The sequence below is a fragment of the Podarcis bocagei genome (genome assembly GCF_964188305.1).
Source record: "Podarcis bocagei genome assembly, chromosome: 11".
NCBI classification, from domain to species: Eukaryota; Metazoa; Chordata; class Lepidosauria; order Squamata; family Lacertidae; genus Podarcis; species Podarcis bocagei.
The window spans coordinates 23185741-23205375 of NC_138136.1; the positions used below are offsets into that span (position 1 = coordinate 23185741).

The 19635-nt window shown below is 40.7% G+C and overlaps 1 protein-coding gene across 4 annotated transcripts in view; it reads right to left on the minus strand.

The window, feature by feature from the left end:
* Nucleotides 1–19635, minus strand: part of FER (FER tyrosine kinase) — a 168106-nt gene that overhangs the window by 68823 nt on the left and 79648 nt on the right. For all 4 annotated transcript variants that reach the window (XR_014013104.1, XM_081213663.1, XM_081213662.1 and 1 more), the window contains exons 13-14: nt 19292–19414; nt 4420–4476 (exon numbers count right to left, since the gene is read on the minus strand). Coding sequence is in view for 3 of the 4 variants with exons in the window: in XM_081213663.1 (XP_081069789.1) it covers nt 4420–4476; nt 19292–19414 (180 nt within the window). In the remaining variant the exon portion in view is untranslated. The remainder of the gene's footprint in view (nt 1–4419; nt 4477–19291; nt 19415–19635) is intronic.

Consider the following 19635-nt stretch of genomic DNA (forward strand, 5'->3'; position numbering starts at 1 on the left):
AGGAAAGTTGCTTTGCTTTCTTTGACATTTTGGGGAAACTCCATTTTGCTTTTAGGCAGATGAAAGGATGTGTTTGGATTGGGGGGGCATGTGAATATGCCACTAAGATATTGTCTTAAACTTTTGTAAATTGTGTTTTATTGTGTGGGTTTTGCATTTTCTTTGAGAGTCTCCTTGGGGGTCTTTTTCACTGAAAAGTGCCACAGAGAATTAAAACATAACACATAAACAGTTGTAAGTGGCAATACTGATACCACTAAAATGAATGGCAAGGCAGGAGTTGAGAAGTCTAAAATGCCCCTCTCTTTGTTGGTGGCAACTGGGATGAGGAATCTGCTACCAAGTAAAAATTAAGGCAGAAGGTGTGCCCAGATTTCTTATAATTTAGCAAAATGCTGAAATTAAGGTTACTTAATAGTTTGTACCAAATGGAACTGAATTATTGTCCATCTGTCATTTCCCTTGGCTGATGCTTCTTGGACAGTTTTAACTTTTTGCAGAATAGCCAGGGGGTAGAAGGGATGACATCTTAAGAGCTATCAGCTTAGCTGTCAATTGCTCTTCATCCAATACCTACGCATTTCACTTTATACTTGGGTGTAGTTGATGGTCCTAGAGGAAGGAAGGAATAGGACTTACAAAAATAACTGGATTTCTAAGTTGTTCAGGAAGTTTGGTAGACCTGCTTCTATTGACATTTGCCACAGGATATGGAATAATTAGGTAGAGGAGCTGAAATAACACAACTTGAAGTAATTTAATCACACCGTGAAATCACTTTAATCTAAGCCATTCTAGCCTTGAGGTACATGATCCAGTTTCGTCCAAGACTGAGGAGGCGGTATTTTGAGGAAAAGAACATGGTGGTATGGATGATTTTAAGTTTCTTCTTTTTAACAACTTAGGCCCAGTACTCAAGGGACCTGAGTGGCCTGGGAGCTACAGAAATGCCTCTCCTTCCAGCATTGCAAGAATGTAAGAAGCCCTGGATCCCAGCAGGAGCTTACAGGTCAGGTCCTGCTACGGTGGCCATGTGTCCTACTTCATACGGGACTATAATCTATTTGAATGGATGTCAGAGGACAGTCCTCTGTTTGGGAAGGAGGACATTTTTCTGCCTCCCCACTTTCAGCTACTCTCTGAAGACTGGAGAAGAGACCCTCTTAAGAATATTAAGAGGGAGGGGGAGGGGAATGACCAGACCATGTGAAAAACAAACATAATATTTTAGTTGCAGTTCATTTATTTTCAGCTGTGTACTCCTGTTATTTAAAAAGCGTGCCTAGATATTCTGTTGTTGTGCCCATAACTAAGGTGCCATTTAGCTCCTAGCTTTCATATCTCTGTTTCTAACACTGTTCACAACAAGTGGAGAGGAAATGACTGTTTCAGCTGACATTTCTGGCAGGCCGATATAATAGGAGGTTGTTTCTTGTTTTCTATATTGTGCTGTTTTATTTTAGGGTTGTTGTTTTTTTTTTAAAAAATGTTTTAATTCTATTTTAGCTATGGCATTTGGGTGTTCCTTGTAACAGAGATGCTCAACTATAAAAATGGGGAAAAATTGTAAGTCATCCCTTAACTCAGATGAAATAAGCTTCCTAAGGCCACATCCAGAGAGGTATCATGAGCTGGTCTTAGGCTCACATGTTCTGTTGCGTGATCATCCCAAGTGGAGAAACCAAGAGATCCCATATTTATGTAACTGTAAGGTCAAGGTCAAGGTAAAGGGGCCCCTGACCATAAGGTCTAGTCATGGCCGACTCTGGGGTTGCGGCGTTCATCTCACATTATTGGCCGAAGGAGCAGGCGTACAGCTTCCAGGTCATGTGGCCAGCATGACTAAGCCGCTTCTGGCGAGCCAGAGCAGCACACGGAAATGCCGTTTACCTTCCCGCCGGAGCGGTACCTATTTATCTACTTGCACTTTGACATTCTTTCAAACTGCTAGGTTGGCAGGAGCAGGGACCGAGCAACGGGAGCTCACCGTGTCGCAGGGATTCAAACCACCGACCTTCTGATCGGCAAGTCCTAGGCTCTGTGGTTTAACCCACAGTGCCACCCGTGTCCCTATGTAACTGTGGGATCACACAATTGAGTTTCCCCTGCATTACGGGAAGGCTGGCCCTACCATGCAGTAAGGGAAAGTGATTTCAGGTGACACTGTGCCAAGGTTGTGGTGGTGGGGAACAGATGAAAGCTGTAAATGGAATCTAACAAGGTGGGGGGGGGGTTGGGTTGGAGGGAAACACCATTTGGCCTCTACCTTCAATCCACAAAAAATCTTAAGGTTGGCACTGATTGGGAGCAAAGGGAGATATGCAGAAGAGGAGGCATATTTCCACTATTTCTCCAAATACAATCCATGGGCATAAATGAGAGGATCCTTACTTTACCGTTCAGGGGTCCTTTACCTTACTTTACCTTACCTAGTCAACACAGACATTAATAACATGGATGAGTAAGTAGAAATTATGCTTAGCAGATCTCCATATGATGTCCAAACAAACCTGAAAACATCCTACACATGCAGAAGCCTCCCACTGTCTTGTGTGAGAGAAAAGTACAATGGGAAACTGCTGTGCATGCAGTGTGCTCCCAGCATTTGGCTCACACACAAAAGAGTGCAGGGAGTTCACAGGCAAGGCTCTGTGGTGCAGCTGTACAGTACAACCCAAAGAAAATTAGGCATCTATAATTACCATTCACGTTCATGGGATATAAGCTTACAGTTATGCACTTAAGTCCCATTTATTTTAATAGGATTTATGTGCATCTAACGTTCTCTGAATTTCACCCACAATGTTTACAGTGTGTTTCAAAACTGAAGACAAAGGAATGAGCTGGCTTATTTTCATTACCCGCAGCGCTCAATATGGAGGTTCCACATTCCTCATATCACACACCTAGGTTAAATGCAAAGCCCTACTCTGTATATGCAATATGCCCAGAGAGGCATTGCCCAAACACTTGGAGCTTACACTAATACAGAGCATACAAGAGATTCTGACAGCTACTGCCCAGCATCCAAACACCACTCTGTGACTGGGGGCTGGAGAGACACATCCTGCTCGGACCATGTCACAGAAACTGGCAACTGCAAGAAGGGTTGCAGCTGCTTCCTTTACTTAGAGAAGTCTGCAGGTAATTGGGCAAAGCTAGGTTGGCAAATCTGCACAGCAGCAAAAAATATTTTTAGTAATGTTTTCTTTTGAATGTTTTTTTGAAAATGTTTTGTTAACTTTGCTGTGTTAAATGTACATTCTCTAGTTGACCGCATTTGTAATGTTTTATTTTGAAATCTTTAAGATATATTAGTTTCCTGTTAATTATGTTGCTTTGAATGTATAGTTTATATTTGACTTTCTTCCGTAATGTTTTATTCAGGATTGTTTTAGCTGATGTTTTAATGTGTTGTTAACAGTTTGGAGACATTGTTCTTCTTCTTCTTCTTCTTCTTCTTCTTCTTCTTCTTCTTCTTCTTCTTCTTCTTCTTCTTCTTCTTCTTCTTTGCTAGTTACTGGACACTATGTGAGCTCCTCTCCCTAAATTCTGCGTTGTCTCACAGCTTCTAGCAAGTAAGTTTTGCCCCTTCATTGTTTTGATACTGGCAAGAGCATGCTGTGCCTGGTGGACTTGAAGGTTTATAAACAGAGGTTAAATGGCCATCTGTCATGTATGATTTAGTTGCAATTCCTGTATTGCAGGAGGCTGGACTAGATTATCCAACACTACGATTCCATGATGGTATGAATTTCAGAAAACAAAAACCGCAGATTGGGGTGAGTGAGGGGAAAACATGTGCAAAAACCTAAAAAGCAAATAGCAATGGTGGAAAAGGAAATTATGTAAAGATATGAAACTAATAATGCACAGCAGGGCAGGTTGGGAAAATCGCTGACAATCGCACGCGTCGCCGAGGGCACGCAGCCACCAAATCACCAGCAGCCCTTCCAGCAGCCACCAATCACCCACACTATCACCACTTACAATCTCCTCCTCGTGGCTGCGACCAATCGCCCAACCCCCTTCTGCACTGCCCATGTATAAGACAAGGGCTAATTTTAAAGCTAATTTTTAATATTAAAAACCCTCATCTTATGGACAGAAAAGTACGGTAATATTTGCATTACAAAACAAAGCTATTTTAAAATTATTGATAACTTTGGACATATTTTTTACTCAAGTTAAACACTTTTCTATCCTCGTGCTTAAACCTCTCTCACTGAAATAGGTCTTAAAATCTGCTTAACTTTGACTGGGTCTATTATATGATTTTTTTTTTAAAAAAATGCAATTCTGCTACAAAGCAATGTTATTATTTAGTAGGTGGTGGAAGAAGCCCACCATCCTCAATATCACAACTATACTCCAAGGCTAAGGTGTACTTTTCCTCATTAAGAACAGATGTTTACTTACTTTGCCCAGTAATTCTCCCAGTGTGACATCTTCATGATTGAGAATCCATTTTTTATCCTGCAGCAAGAAATACACACCAGTGTTTAGTCTACAAAATACTACATTCCTATAAAACCTCTGTGAGCTAGCAGGAATAGACCTAAAGGGATGATTCAGTGAGACTATTCAATCAGCAACATGCTAAGAACATAATCTCAAGAGTAAGCTGCTACTACACAATAGGATGTGAAAAGCATGCTACAGCAAATTTCTATCCAAAAATTAAGGCTTAGGTGTGATATCATAACATACAAAATTGCATGCTTTCCTTTATTAAATTCAGGGTAACTCTACCACTGTTTTTTAAAGAAAGTTTTTCTTTTTAAAGAAAAAGTTATGTAAAGGAACTTTATGGCAAAGAATATATTTTTAAAAATCAAACACTAGTCAACCTAAAAATGACCTTTCTCTGGCACATTCAGAAAACGGGTTCTTTTTTCTACAGATGAAGAAACTGAGTGTTAGCATCTGCTAAACATACATGAAGCAAGTTCCAGTAATATCCATTAAAAAAAAACCCATCAATGGCAAGAGTTTACACTAATGATCACATGTAAACATTCTATTATGGAATAGGCATTACATGACAGTAGTGGCTGTTAGCCATTCAAGCACATAAATTTCATCTGGCACAAATCTCTTTACTTCCAACATTTTCCTATTGGCCATTATTACCTTTCCATGTAAATATCTATTTAACAGCTGGACACACATGAACAAAAATTCAATATATAGTATGACACACTGAAACACATTTTGGAAGCATCTCTTCACTAGGCTCATAGAGGGAAATGAGGTTTAGAGAGATAGATAGATAGATAGATAGATAGAGAGAGAAACCTGAAGAACACTGAATGAGTTTTGCTGGTTATGTTTGAAACCTCATTTATAAAACTAATCATATCAATTAATTTGAGCAATTCTCTCTTAAAGAGGATACGGTAATATTTATTTTGACAAATATAATTTCAGATATCTATTGTTGAGACATATATTTGCTATTTATAAATGATATTTGTATTTTGAATCACTAAGCATCTTTTGACAAGTTTGCTTGTTCCTTATGAAATTATTTGTTTCTCATTTATTTGAACCTAACAGTTTCATTTCCAAGATGGCTCATTCTTCTGATACCCAGAAGCGGATGTCAGAAGCCAAAGACCTTTATACAATCAAATTAAGTTGGGAAATGCAATTCATACTAAATCACAATTTGCTGATGACAGTCGGTAGAAGATATGGGGAGCATTACACTGTTACTTCTGCTGCCTGTCTCAATAGCATTAAGTACTCCTAGGCCACTAGTTCCTGATTAGGGGCACTACTTAAAGTTGTTCCAAGACTATTTAGCAGAAAGGTTTCAGAAGGTGATGCTAGGAAACCATCTAGCCTCATGGAAATTATTCCAGGATGTTACAGGATTATGTCTTGTCCCCCATGATGTTTAGCATGTACATGAACCTGGTGGGTGAGACTGTGGGGGAATTTGAGGTGCAATCAGTGATCACCAGGAATATGAACAAAGTCCCCTTAAGTCAAGCTGAGAAATGAAATCCATGGACTCTTAAAAGTCCTGCTCCAGCAGAAGGTAAGTGTTTAAAGCCCTGAAGACCTTTGGAAGCTGTAAGTGATTCAAAATGCAATTGTAACAGCAAAAATTCTGGTTCAGCGTAGCTTCTGGGTCACATTACTCCTGCTTCAAAACAAGTTCACTGGTTTCCAGTTTGCTTTCAGGCTCAATTCATAAGAAGGTTATAGGCCCCTTTAATTTAAAGCTTCAGATATAAACCTGAACAAAAAGTGTTAGAATGAACTTTAGATGCAATCCCAACTTATCCCGTTCAACCTTCAGAAGCATGTCAGTAGACAACTTTTCCCAAGGGAATGATTCTTAAAGAGCTGCCATTCTGCATCAAGTGTCTCAACAGAAATGTTACACAAAGGAGAGGCTAACTGCTTTTAATTAAATACTTCAGAGAGAATGAGTTACCATAAGAATTAGAGCATTCACCCTCCCTACATAGCAATTTTGTTTCAAAGTCACTCAGAACCAGGAAGGAAGAGAAATAAGACAGTTAGCATTGAGCAGGACAGAAAAGCTAAGAGTTGAGAACTCGTAAGTAGAAAGACTGCTGTCAACTTTGGTCCAACTGATTCTGCAGGTTTAAGTAGTATTTCAAGCAGTACCTGCAAAAAAGTAGGATCTAATTTCCAAGAACATGACCAGCCCTGATACAACAGATACGTGCATAACTGTTGCTGGCATCAACTAACATTAATATTGTTGAGAACTACATTTCCTGACTCCACAAGTTCACAATTGTGGGCTTCTTTTTTGCATTATTATAATGCAGCCCCTTTAAAATGAAGAACAGTGCTTCCTAGGCCAAAGGTAAAAAGCCTCTCTCTCACACACAGCAGTTTTTAATGGTATCTTTAGTAGGTATGGGATATGTAAGCTAAAGGTAAAGAGACCCCTGACCACCAAAGTCCAGTTGCGGACGACTCTGGGGTTGTGGCGCTCATTTCGCTTTATTGGCTGAGGGAGCCGGCGAACCAGAGCAGTGCACGTACAAATGGGATAAAAGAAAAAGTACAATGAGAAAGAAAATACAGTGATACCTCGGGTTACAGATGCTTCAGGTTGCGCAATTTCGGGTTGTGCACCACGCCAAACCCAGAAGTACTGGAATGGGTTGCTTGCGGGTTTCGGCGCTTGCGCATGCGCAGAAGCACTAAACTGCGCTTTGCGCACGCTTAGAAGCACCAAATCGCAACCTGCACGTGCGGAGACACGGTGCTGTGGGTTGCGGATGCTGCGGGTTGCGAACATGCTTCCCGCACAGATCACGTTCGCTACCCGAGCATCCACTGTACAATGGGATATGTAGTTTCCCATTAATTGCTATGTAGCATTTTCAAAAGTGAATAGCACCTATTTCTGTCCTAATGTACTCCTATTTCAAGGACACCAATGGTAGAGCATCTTCAATGTTCCATGTTCAATCCCTGGTGTCTCCAGGTAGGGACAGGAGAAAGATTCCTTACTGAGCTAGATGGATCAACAGTATGACTCAGAATAAGGCAGCTTCCTCTGCTCTCCAGTGTGGTAATGAGGCCAGATCCCATCACGTATACTTTTCCTTACAGCAGTCACTCTGTATTCTTTTTTGCTCCATCAAACTGACTAGAACTCTATAAAGTCAAGAAAGAATCAAAGTAACCTCCTTGAAAAAGTAACAGGAACATTTTCTTTGAAGTATTAACCTGATGATCTCTTAGATTGACAATGAAAATTGCAAAGAAGAAGAAGAAGAAGAAGAGTTTGGATTTGATATCCCGCTTTATCACTACCCTAAGGAGTCTCAAAGCGGCTAACATTCTCCTTTCCCTTCCTCCCCCACAACAAACACTCTGTGAGGTGAGTGAGGCTGAGAGACTTCAGAGAAGTGTGACTGGCCCAAGGTCACCCAGCAGCTGCATGTGGAGGAGCGGGGAATCGAACCCGGTTCCCCAGATTACGAGTCCACCGCTCTTAACCACTACACCACGCTGGCTCTCGCAAAGAAGCGAGGATGTACTGAAATGAAAATAAATGGATTTTCATATATTTCCATGTTTTAAACCACCGGTGAATGACTTTTTAAAAAATACTGACAACATGGCATTTCAAAGACTTGTTTATGAAGAATGTATCTGATATATAATCCTTCAGAGGAATAATTAAACAAAATGGCACTATAAACTGCAATCAAATCAGCTGTCAGAAAGTGTTACCACTATTTATATTAGCACATTAATCATTACCTGTGTTTTTCTTCCCTTTTGTAAGCCTTTCAGTCAAGACTGCTTTATTATACAAGCTTTGCACATTTGTTTCAGTCAAAATTTTCAACCCCAGCAAATATCTCCATGCTAAAGAATTATTCAGAATTTCATCTGCTTCCACAGTAATGTTCTCATGTGTGCTTAAAAAAACTCACTCTATTGACTTGTATATGCAAATTTTGCTGCCTTGTTAAAGTCGGTTTCACAAGTCCTCAGTAACTGAATGCTATTTAAATGGTCTATAAATTAATTCCATTATCCATGAGTTGTCTTGAATAGGAAGCCCACGTAGGCATTCTATTTTATATGCATGGGTTGATTTTAGGTCCACAAAATTACAGTGTAGACTTGTTTTTTTTCTTTAAAAGTACATCTGCTTTTCTAAGACCGCATAATAATATCCCTTCTTTCACTATAACTACTAGAAATTTATCAGAATAACTACAAAGTCTAAATACAAGGCTCTTCTTTCAGACTGTCTCTCCACTTTGATCCCATAAACCAACTTGGTAAAGTTTGTATTAAGATGTTTAGTGCGGCCACAAGGCATTATTTAAATCCCAGAACGGAGTACAAGCTTGAGCATGTATTGGTGTCACTGCTCTCATTCAGCAGCTTCAAGCTGACAGAGAAGCACAAATAATTGTCCATCATTAGTCAGACAACCTCTATTTGGTTGGTGACAACTTCTTATTGTGGGGAAATGTACAGGCAGTTATGAGAAAGTGGTCATTAGGAGGCCAAAAGGAGAATAGCAAATTGACAAGGTGAGCTGGGTTGACAAATTAAAAAAGTTAGTGATGGGTCAGAATTATGCCACTGGAGAATTAAAGAAATGGGGGAAAGGTGAGGGTGGCAAGCTGAGAATGAAATGCTGGAAACAGATATGGGCTTTGAAATGGGCAATTCATCCATTTTTCATTATAAGAGGAATATAGATCTTTTTCGGCTGTCTCCACCTGCTCCCTGGCTTTTGGAATATGGGCACTGCCCTTTTTAATATTTCCCTCCTGATTTATCAGGCAGAACCCCACCAACTCTCAGCATAAAGAGGAGAAGGGCTGGCATAGGTGTTGCCCGAAAGTGCTTTTAGGAGCAAGATTTGTGACCAAAGTTGGAGGACAGAGGACTGAAGTACAGGAAGGAAAAATGAAAGGCAGAAGCGGTGGGACAGATGTAACAGTCAAAACAGGAAGTGACAAGGAGTTTTTACTTAAGGTGGTAAGAGAGAAATGGGTGGGCTTCTGCAACACTTTTAGGGAAAGGTAACATGAACTGGCAACAGATTTCCAATCCTTTGCTCCCAAAATTTAAAGCCAAAGCCAGGTTTGTGTGTTTAGTCAACTGTTTATCTGGTCAACAAGGTGGATATGGAGAGTAATAAAGAATGAGGTAGCTTACATTCATTTTTGAAAAATTCAATTGTGGACATTTAGAATTGGCAATGCTGACAAGCAGGACAACACACACCAGACGATTGGGGGACAAAGGGTTCAGGAAGAGATCAACAACCTTTTGCTCTGTTCAGCCACATGAGCTCTGCACTACTCTGGAAGATTCTCCCTCCCCATAGTGGTCACTGCCAAGCCACATAGTTCAGAAAGATCCTCTGGTGCTCACAGGAGAAGCTTCTGTAGGGTGCAGAGGGCAGCAATGGAAGGGAAGGGATGGGGAAGTCTCCTTCTGCAAGCTTTCTTCCACTGCTTTTAAGATCATGCACTGACATAATTAGCTAAGAATCCCTCTCTCCAACCCAGGCCAGTGACTCTCAATAGGAGTAATACCTGTGGTAACAACTAGCAGAGATAAACCTCAAAATACAGCTTGTTATTCTGAAAGTTCCCGCCCAGTTCCGTTCTAGCATTCAGCCATCTCAGTCACTCTCAGCTCTCCCTACAACCTAGACATTTGCAGCTGTTCTTCCCCAGATCAGTCACCAACTTCCTATATTTCTCTAAATATACGGACTCTAATCAATAAAGAACATTCAGTCTCATTCATTCAAACCTACAGTGGGAATGTCAACACCAGTACTGTGATCCAATAAGTTGCTAATGGGTCAACTTGACTTTCTGATCTTCAGTTTTGAGATTCTGCTTTAACAGAGTATTGTGCTGTTTTAAAAAAAATGTTAATTCACTATGGTTTCAAAAGCTGATAAGTTTGTTTGTTTGTTTACAGCCAAATTGAGAGGGGAGGGGGAAGAGACCACAGAAGCCTTTCTTCCAATAAATGAAAACTTTCCTCTAAATAATGACTTCATACTGCATTACAGAATCTGCACAACTGAAAAGAAAGGGGAAAGAATAAGGATATCAGAAGGCAACATGTATAGCTTCTTCTTTTTCTAGTTATCTCTTCCCCTTCACAAAAGGTAATTTAAAAATGGCTGCAGAGAAATATATTGAAAATAGGTTTTTGCTTCCACCTTCCACTGAAAATAATTTACTGTAAGGCCAGCAAAAAAATCACATAATGAAAGAAAAAAGAAAAGTCAATCTTCCATTTTCAATATTGGAAACAATTACACCTAATGCTTTTTTATGGACATCAAAACCATCACAGCACATCATTATTCATCGAAAGTAGGTATTCAAATATCATTTGTCAAAAGTTGCTGAAGCAGAGGAAGAAATGAGGGTAAATAACAGATGCGTACCTGTTGATACAATCTGTGACGATGGAAATGAGAAATGATCTTGTTAGGAAAACTATATTTGATGCCACCTACAGTAGTATCTCTAAGAGGGCACATGAATTTCATGAATCAAAAACTCAGTGTCTGAGGTTTCTCCGATGAAGTGCAAAAATAAAGGTAGATAGCAGGAAATGTATTTCATAAAAATGTATGTGTTATGAAGAGAGATTCAGAAAAGAAAATCTTTCAAGGACTCTCAACAATTCATGGTACTGAAAAAACTGCTTCAGGGACAGCTCTGCATCATCATCATCATCATCATCATCATCATCAAGCATCTACTGCCATTATCTTTGTCTATTGCAGAAGGAATATGAAAATTAAGGTGCATGCGATACCTTTACAGTGGCATGCATTAATTATTTCCATCTAAGCATTATTTCGTAAAGAGCATTGTGATCCCCAACTTCTAATAGATCAAAGTACAAGTCAGGTTCTAGCGTTCTGCCCACAATGCCCCAACTATACAAGCAACTGGCACCAAAATATGGAGTCTAGGGTGCCTGGCATTGTTGCATCCTAATTTCAGTTGTTGAGGCTGGTGCACAGGTATAGATATGTCCTAGTGGACAGAGGTTTTATGGTGCGATGATATCTTGGCCACATTGTGCCATGTCCAAGTTCAGATATCAAGTAGCTTTTAATCAGGTACAACATGAAAGTGCCCTCTGTCAGCAATCAGGACCCACTAGTTCCCAGGGTCTGAGGAAGAGGATAGGCAGCCTGTTGTCGCCATTAAGCAAAGTAAGATCATGCCAGTTTTAATGTTTTCTCCCAGAAAAGAAGAACAGCTGGCTAGGTGCGCGGGAAAAAGTTTGTCAAGCTTTTAGAAAATATGGGCAGCTAAGCAATACATGCCTAAGAACTCTTGAGTAAAAAGACCACAAACTAGGCACTTCAAACTGAGCTGGGGAAACCTAAGAGAACCATACAACAGGGAAGCAAACAGAAATACAATAGTCCTTTTCTTAGCCTTGGTGTTTTCAAGCTGAAATCAAGGGCTGGATAAATAATTGCTTAGTAAATGCAACATGAAGGTCTCCCACTTCACTTGTTACCTTCTACTAACTGTGAGGGACTACAAGTACCTGATGTCCAACTGCCAAGTTCACTAAGGGTAGAATCCCAGGACCAAAATAGCACCCGAACAAACCCTTTCCTTTTGTTTCCTTCCTAATAACACATATACAGTTTTGAAACTGGATAGAGGAATGCAGTGCTTTCTATTTCATAGGAAATACATAATATTTGATTCCTTTCTCAGACCCTGGAAACTCCTCTTGAAACAAACGTAATCATTTATTTCACTATATTTCATTTTAAGTTTCCAAGTAAAAGTGCCCAACTGTTCGGCTCCATTGTATAATCAATGGGAACATAGCAGCAGGCTAATAACAAAGGCTATTGCAGAACAGTATCTTTGACAGGTTCAAAAGAAGGCAGTTTTAAGTGAAAAGTTCAAAAGCAAACACTTCACCTTCCTGGCTCTAGTGTTTCCATTACATTATGCTACATTCTATATTGAAACGGCACAGGATAGAACACAGTCAAGTTCTTTTTTTAAAAAAAGCACACTTACCAATCTATTGTCAAGCCCTTATTAGGGGGCTCAAGGTACTGAAGCTGGTTCCTGATGCAGGACTACCAATACCAAACGTTCCACATTGTACTAGGTAGGCCTACAAATATTTCATAAGCTGTCTTATTCTTTTTGTTGCATTTGTATGTAAAAATAAAAGCGCATTCCCTCTCTCTATCCCCTTCCTCCAATTCACAACCAAAATCATTTTTTCCCTATAACTACAGTTCTCCATCTTCTGCACAGACAGACATTTGGGTGTGCACAGCACAGACCTGAATGTGGAACAGTTCTGTAGAAAAGCAGACACTATATAGTTGCCCTCTTGGCTGACAAGCTTTCTATAAGCGCCAGATAGAAAGCACTCTCCCACAAGGAGAATTTTCTAGTCTATCTGTTCACAAAATCTTTCTGTGAAGGAGGCGTGTCCCCTCTTACTACTGGCTAAATTGGGGGGGTGCATTCCTAAGAAAACTCTGGCACTTGGAAGATTTAGGGAAGAGAACAGGGGGAAAAAGATTTTATTTTACAACAAAATTGGCAAAACAAATGGTGTGTTAGAATTCTTTCAGGAAACAGTTAACTATATGCTGAAATTGGTGGATGCCACAGGCTTCTAAACAAGATGGCAAATGTACAGCTTACCGTATTTTTCGCCCCATAAGACGCACTTTTTCCCCTCCAAAAATGAAGGGGAAATCGGGGTGCGTCTTATGGGGCGAATGCCTGCAAGCCTCGCGCGCCCGGCAGGAGGTCCCACCGGGTGCGCGAGGCTTGGGGCGGCAGCGGACTGCTTGCGCGCACCTAGAAGCTTGGGGCGCGCTGAGCTCAGCACGCCCCAAGCTCCTGGTGTAGCGCAGCGATCCGCTAGCCCTGGGAGAGCCCCGCGGCTCTCCCAAGGCTAGCGGACTGCTTGCGCGCACGCAGAAGCTTGGGGCGCGCTGAGCTCAGCACGCCCCAAGCTCCTGGTGTAGCGCAGCGATCCGCTAGCCCTGGGAGAGCCCCGCGGCTCTCCCAGGGCTAGCGGACTGCTTGCCGGCACGCAGAAGCTTGGGGCGTGCTGAGCTCAGCACGCCCCAAGCTCCTGGTGTAGCGCAGCGCACCTGGGGGGGAAATAAATTTTTTTCCTTTATTTCCCCCCCAAAAATCTAGGTGCGTCTTATGGGCCGGTGCGTCTTATGGGGCGAAAAATACGGTATATTTACTTTGGTTCCTTAAACTAATTGCAGAGATGTTACAGCTTAGGTCTTAATACTTGGGTTCTGAAACAAGTTGGTACTTTCTGTCAATTTCCCAACCTCCTATAAATCTCACTCCTGTAATGTAAACAAGATATTCCACAGACATTTTGATGTCTTCAACAAATTCCAAAATAAAAATGTTTGGTACTGCTACCAAAAATAATGTGTATGTTAATCTAATTGAAAAACTATTCCATGAATCTGATTTCTTTTCCTAGATCTTAGTTTTGTGAACATTAAAGATGAAGATATCTAAATTTATTTTGAAATGTGTAAAGGTACATTGATATTAACTTTTAAAAAGTATCCAGGATAATTTAATAATTTAATAAATTAAAATAATAATTTAATTTAATTTAATATCACCAGCACTTTAAGGTCAAATTAGAAAGCCCAAACACCAGTTGTGCTGAAACAGACTTTTTATTATTTAAAACTATTAGCATATACACTCTGGGGCTAAATGGTTGCACCAGTAACAAATTAAGCAAGTAATGTTGCCTCCGAACACTACAAATAAAAAAATACTTGTGCATCTTGTTAAATTTCCTTGTCCCTGCAGATTTGGACTAGGCAGAGCATATTGTAAGACTGTTATTTGGGGCATAATTATAAAAGTTAGCTGCAAAGGGTAAAAAGTAAGAGAAGGTCAAACTAATTAAGCAATAGGTTTTTGGTTTGCTTGCTAAATAGCATTATTTCTGATGCTCCTGTTTGACTTTCACTTACCAAATGGTTTATTATATGAATAAAAAGAAGAATCATAGAACTGTAGAATTGTAATGTACCCAAGGGTCATCTAGTCCAACCCCCCTGCAATGCAGAAATCACAACTAAAGAATCCCTGACATATGGCAATCCGCCCTCTGTTTAAAAACCTCCACTGAGATTTAAATGCCAGTTACTGCTTTATAGCTCTATAGATAAAAATGAAGAAGGTCGCTGGCAAATTCACATGAATTTCAAACAGTATGTTAACACAGAAATAATCTTCCCTGTTCTATATGTCATATGCAGCAACCTTCTCCCCAAAGCAAATATGTATGAAAATTCTTTAATGTCCCATAACAGCATGGCCCATGTAGTAGCTTGGTTATTCCTGTTGGGATTGTAAGGCAGGATACAATTAAAACAAATAAATATTACAACTGGAAAAAAATTTTGTATCCATTCTTCTTTTGCTGGGACTACTTCTTCTTTCCATTTTTGGGCAAGTAACATTCTTGCCACTGTAGTCACATACATGAATAAATTTCTACACAGTTTGGGTAGTCCTGTTCCTATAACTCCCAAAATTATAATACACCAAAATACTTCCTTTTATATGGAAAGCAACAGTTTGGACAAATCTCTTTGCAGGGTGCTAGTGACACATACGTATACACCCAACCTGTAAACTGATGCTTTAGGTCAGTACTTTGGTGGTAATAAAAATACTGAAAAGTAAAGTGTCAAGAATGGAGAGGCTGGCTCATATGGGAAGAATGCAGTTTTTCAGGAAACCTGATCCCAAGTCCAGAGGGCTTTGTAAATAAGAATCAGCGCTTCGATTTGTGCTCAGAAGGCGATCAGCAGCCAGTGAAGCTGTTAAAACATGGCGGTCACTTGCCCCTTGCAACATCCTAAACCAGCTGAAGCAACCCTACAAAAAGTGTGTCTCAAAAGTCCAAATGGAATGTTAACTACCGTATTTTTCGTCCCATAGGACGCTCCGTCCCATAGGACGCACCTAGTTTTTTGGGGGGGAAATAAAGGGAAAAAAAATCCCCTTTATTTCCCCCCCCAAAAGCAGGTGGGGAAACCGAACCAGGTCGAGGAACAGCGGGATGGCGGCGCCGCGCCTCCCTGCTGTCCCCCGAGCTTGTGGGGCTAGCTGATGTCTGCCCGGCGCGAGGGGCGCTCTGCTTCAGGGCGCCCCTCGCGCTGGGCGGCAGGCTGCTATCCGCAGCGTGGGGAGCCCTGCAGGAACTCCTGCAAGGCTCCCCATGCTGCGGATGTCTGCCCGGCGCAGGGGGCGCTCTGCTTCAGGGCGCCCCTCGCGCTGGGCGGCAGGCTGCTATCCGCAGCGTGGGGAGCCTTGCGGGGAACTCCTGTAAGGCTCCCCACGCTGCGGATGTCTGCCTGGCGCGGGGGGCGCTCTGCTTCAGGGTGCCCCTCGCGCTGGGCGGCAGGCTGCTATCCGCAGCGTGGGGAGCCTTGCGGGGAACTCCTGCAGGGCTCCCCATGCTCTGGATGTCTGCCCGGCACGAGGGGCGCTCTGCTTCAGGGCGCCCCTCGCGCTGGGCGGCAGGCTGCTATCCGCAGCCAAGACATCCCTGCGGGACCTCCCGCAGGGCTGCCTAGGCTGCGGGTGTCTTCCTGAAGCCTGGAGAGCGAGAGGGGTTGGTGCGCACCGACCCCTCTCACTCTCCAAGCTTCAGCAAAAGCCTGCATTCACCCCACAGGACGCACCCAGATTTCCCCTTCATTTTTGGAGGGGAAAAAGTGCGTCCTATAGGGCGAAAAATACGGTAATGCATGCGTCACCACAGTCAATCCGACATCTCTAGGACCGAGGACAGTTGGTAGAATAGCCTTAAGTTGTACAAAAGTACTCCAGCGCAGCACCAACACAAGGTTAAGGTCAAATCCTGGACTGCACCGAGACCGCAAACCAAAGCCTTCAAGGAGAATGCAACCCCATTCAGGCCAAGCCATATCCCTTTTTCCTGGTCAGACTTTCTCCTGACACCTCTATCTTGTACAGATAAAGCTTCAGTTAGTATGGACATCTAACAAGAGAGGGCAATGGAAAAAATCTGAAGAAAACTTATTAGAGTTGCTTCCCTCCTCCCCCCCCAGATATGTGCACAGGTTCATTTCACTTTATCAGCTGTTCTGCAGAGGACCACCAGAGAGTGCAAGCTTCAGTCTGTAGGAATCAGCATAAACAGTGCCTTTACTCCATTCAGCTTTCAGGAATAATGTGATATGTGTAGTATGGAAGCAGACAAGCTAAATTTGATATACTGTACTGGAAAATTAGGTGAGAGAGAGAGCCAGCAACGAAGGTGCATATGAATGCAGACATGAGTTAAAAGTTTCTGTGTGCAGCATCTGCAGTGGAATCCCATGAAGTTTCATGTGCAAGCTTTGGAATATCTTCTCCTAGAGAGAAACCCGTTGCCCCTCTTTATGATTTCCCACCATCTCACTTTTTTATCAGCAGTCTTCTAGCCTACCAAGCTAAACATTATTTTATTGCAATGGTGTTGCAAAATCTGCAAGACAGCTTTTGAAATTTGGCTTACTTTTTATGCAGGACAAGAGTGAGCATTGTGGAATAGTGAAACCCTTTTATAAATATTTAGATTATTCAATATAATCTCCCACCTTACACTCTATTTTCACTTATATAGTTTTAGAGGGTGTAATTTTTTGCTTATAGGATTTCCTGCTATATAAGAAATAAATAAAACAATCCCTCTAAGGACACTTAAGTTTCATTATATGTATTATTTTCCTTACGCTGTCTTACTGGTATCTTGACAATATATGGTTATTTTTCACATTTTCTATTTTGGGGGTTTAATTATCTGCATCATCATCAAGAACATTGACAATATCTCTATGAATATTTATGTGGTAGCTTTTGTATAAGGATTGAAAATTAGACTGGCTTTGTATGTCTTCATATTATACCACATTTTATTTTTCTAACGAATAAACAAAAGGAAATACTTTTATTTATTTGCTGGGTAACACATCTCTTTGACCACTGTGACAATGGGATGCTAGACTATATGGGCCACTGGCCTGATCCAGCCAGCTCTTATGTTCTTACAACTTTATGCTGGTTTTTAGAGTGCTGTACTCGTGTCTTTTAATTTTTTAATTGTTTTGGGGTGTTTTTGTTTTTAGAATTGGTTATAAAACCCAAGCATCAGTGCTGTTTTGAAATGTACATTTGGGTATATATAGAGAGAAGTAAAATAAACATGCACTGCAGTGCTGCCAGCAAATGGTGCTGAGCTTGTATATCAGATCAAAAATATGGGTTTCATAAAACAATTCTTCATGAAATAACCCCAGTACATCCCAAGATTCAAGCCACTTGCTCATAAATTGTTGAAGAGTCCAAAGGTCTGTCCGTCCTTTTAAAGCCTTCTCTACTAAAGTCAATTAAAATAGTTATAATGATGGGAACAGAAGGAATATATGGCTGTTGGAGAGAAGCTTTTCTAAAATGAAATGAAGTAAAATTAGGCACCTGTATACATTAGGTATGGCAAAGGGTGGGAACCTACACAGTCTGTATCCAACATATCAAGCTACAACTGATGTAACAGCTACAACAGTTCTTGTACCAGGAAGGCCTAACCACAGCAGTTCAGGTACTGATGACTTAAACCTGGATTATTGCGATCCACTCTGTGTGCAGCTTCTCGAGCTTGATCAAAAATTGGTGGTTAGCGCAGAATGCTACAGCACATTTGCCGACAGGAGTGAGGCTCTGTCTGCATGTAACACCTCTGCTAAGAGTGGCACCAGTTGCCCATTTGCCAGCAGGTGTTAAAATCAGTATATAAAATCCTTATCAGCTTGGGACCAGTTTACTTGCAGGATCCCCTTACCCCCCTTGACTGCTTCAATCTGTGCAACTGATACTGATACAGGTGACTTATAATATTCACTCTGCACCTGTAAGAAACTGCTATTTTAGTGTGGCAACACTGACACACTGAAACTCCCTACCTACTGACCAGTGTCAGAAACTAAGATATGAAAGCTAGGAGCTAAATGGCAGGTTAAACGGTTATGGGTGCAACAATGGAATGTCTAGGAGCACTTTCTTATAACAAGAATACAAAGCTGAAAACGAATACAAAGCTGAAAACGAATTTCATTGGTTTTAATAATCCTTTGGAATATTTTGAATAACTGTTTTACCAATCATTTTAATGTTTTGTTTTTTATTTTTGTAAACGGCGTAGAAATTTTCTTACAATCAAGTGGAATTTAAATCCTGCAAAATGAATAAAAAAATAAGAAACTCAGATTGGAAAGTAGGCATGTGGATTAGATCACACTTCTATGGACTTTTCCTACCATTGTCCACTCCTATTTAGGAGGCCATACTTGTTTTCTTTGTGTACTACATTTTAAAATTGTGGATTTTTAAAAGAACTTTGCCTAAAAATATGTAGTCACATTTGATGGAGCAAACTTAACCATCTACTCATGTTTTCAGAATACTGACACTGAAATGCTAATTCAAATCAGAACTGCAATGTGATTTATTCAGATGAACACAAGTTTTAAGACACTGCAGTATTACAGAAAGTAATGAATTAGTTATCTATTAAACCAATTAGGAGTGAAATTCACCTACCATAAAACACTGAGATGTCATATTGAGAATTGCAGGAAACTTGGGAGGAAAGTGCAAAAAACACCATACAAAATTGAATCATATTATTTATTATTAAAATAATTTTATACACATACCTTAACAACAGGATTCAGCAGAACAACACCTGATTTCTTTGTAATCACCTGTTTCGTTGTGTAATGATGTTCTATAAGCTGAGGAATAGTTGAAAACCCCGTCCCTTCAAATCGATACTGATTCTATAACAAAAAGAAATGAAGAGGAAATACAAAATTTTAACAGAACTAACTTTTACAAGGGATAAGGAAATGTCTGCCTTTTCCATTGTTGTTAGGTGGATGGTATTTCAAGGTGCTCGGAAACAGAGTAAAGAGTTCAGACCCATGAAGTTGAACATGTGTAATTTCTGAATTACAAAAGCACAGTGTAACAGGGGTTAAACTAAATTTCAGTTCTACTG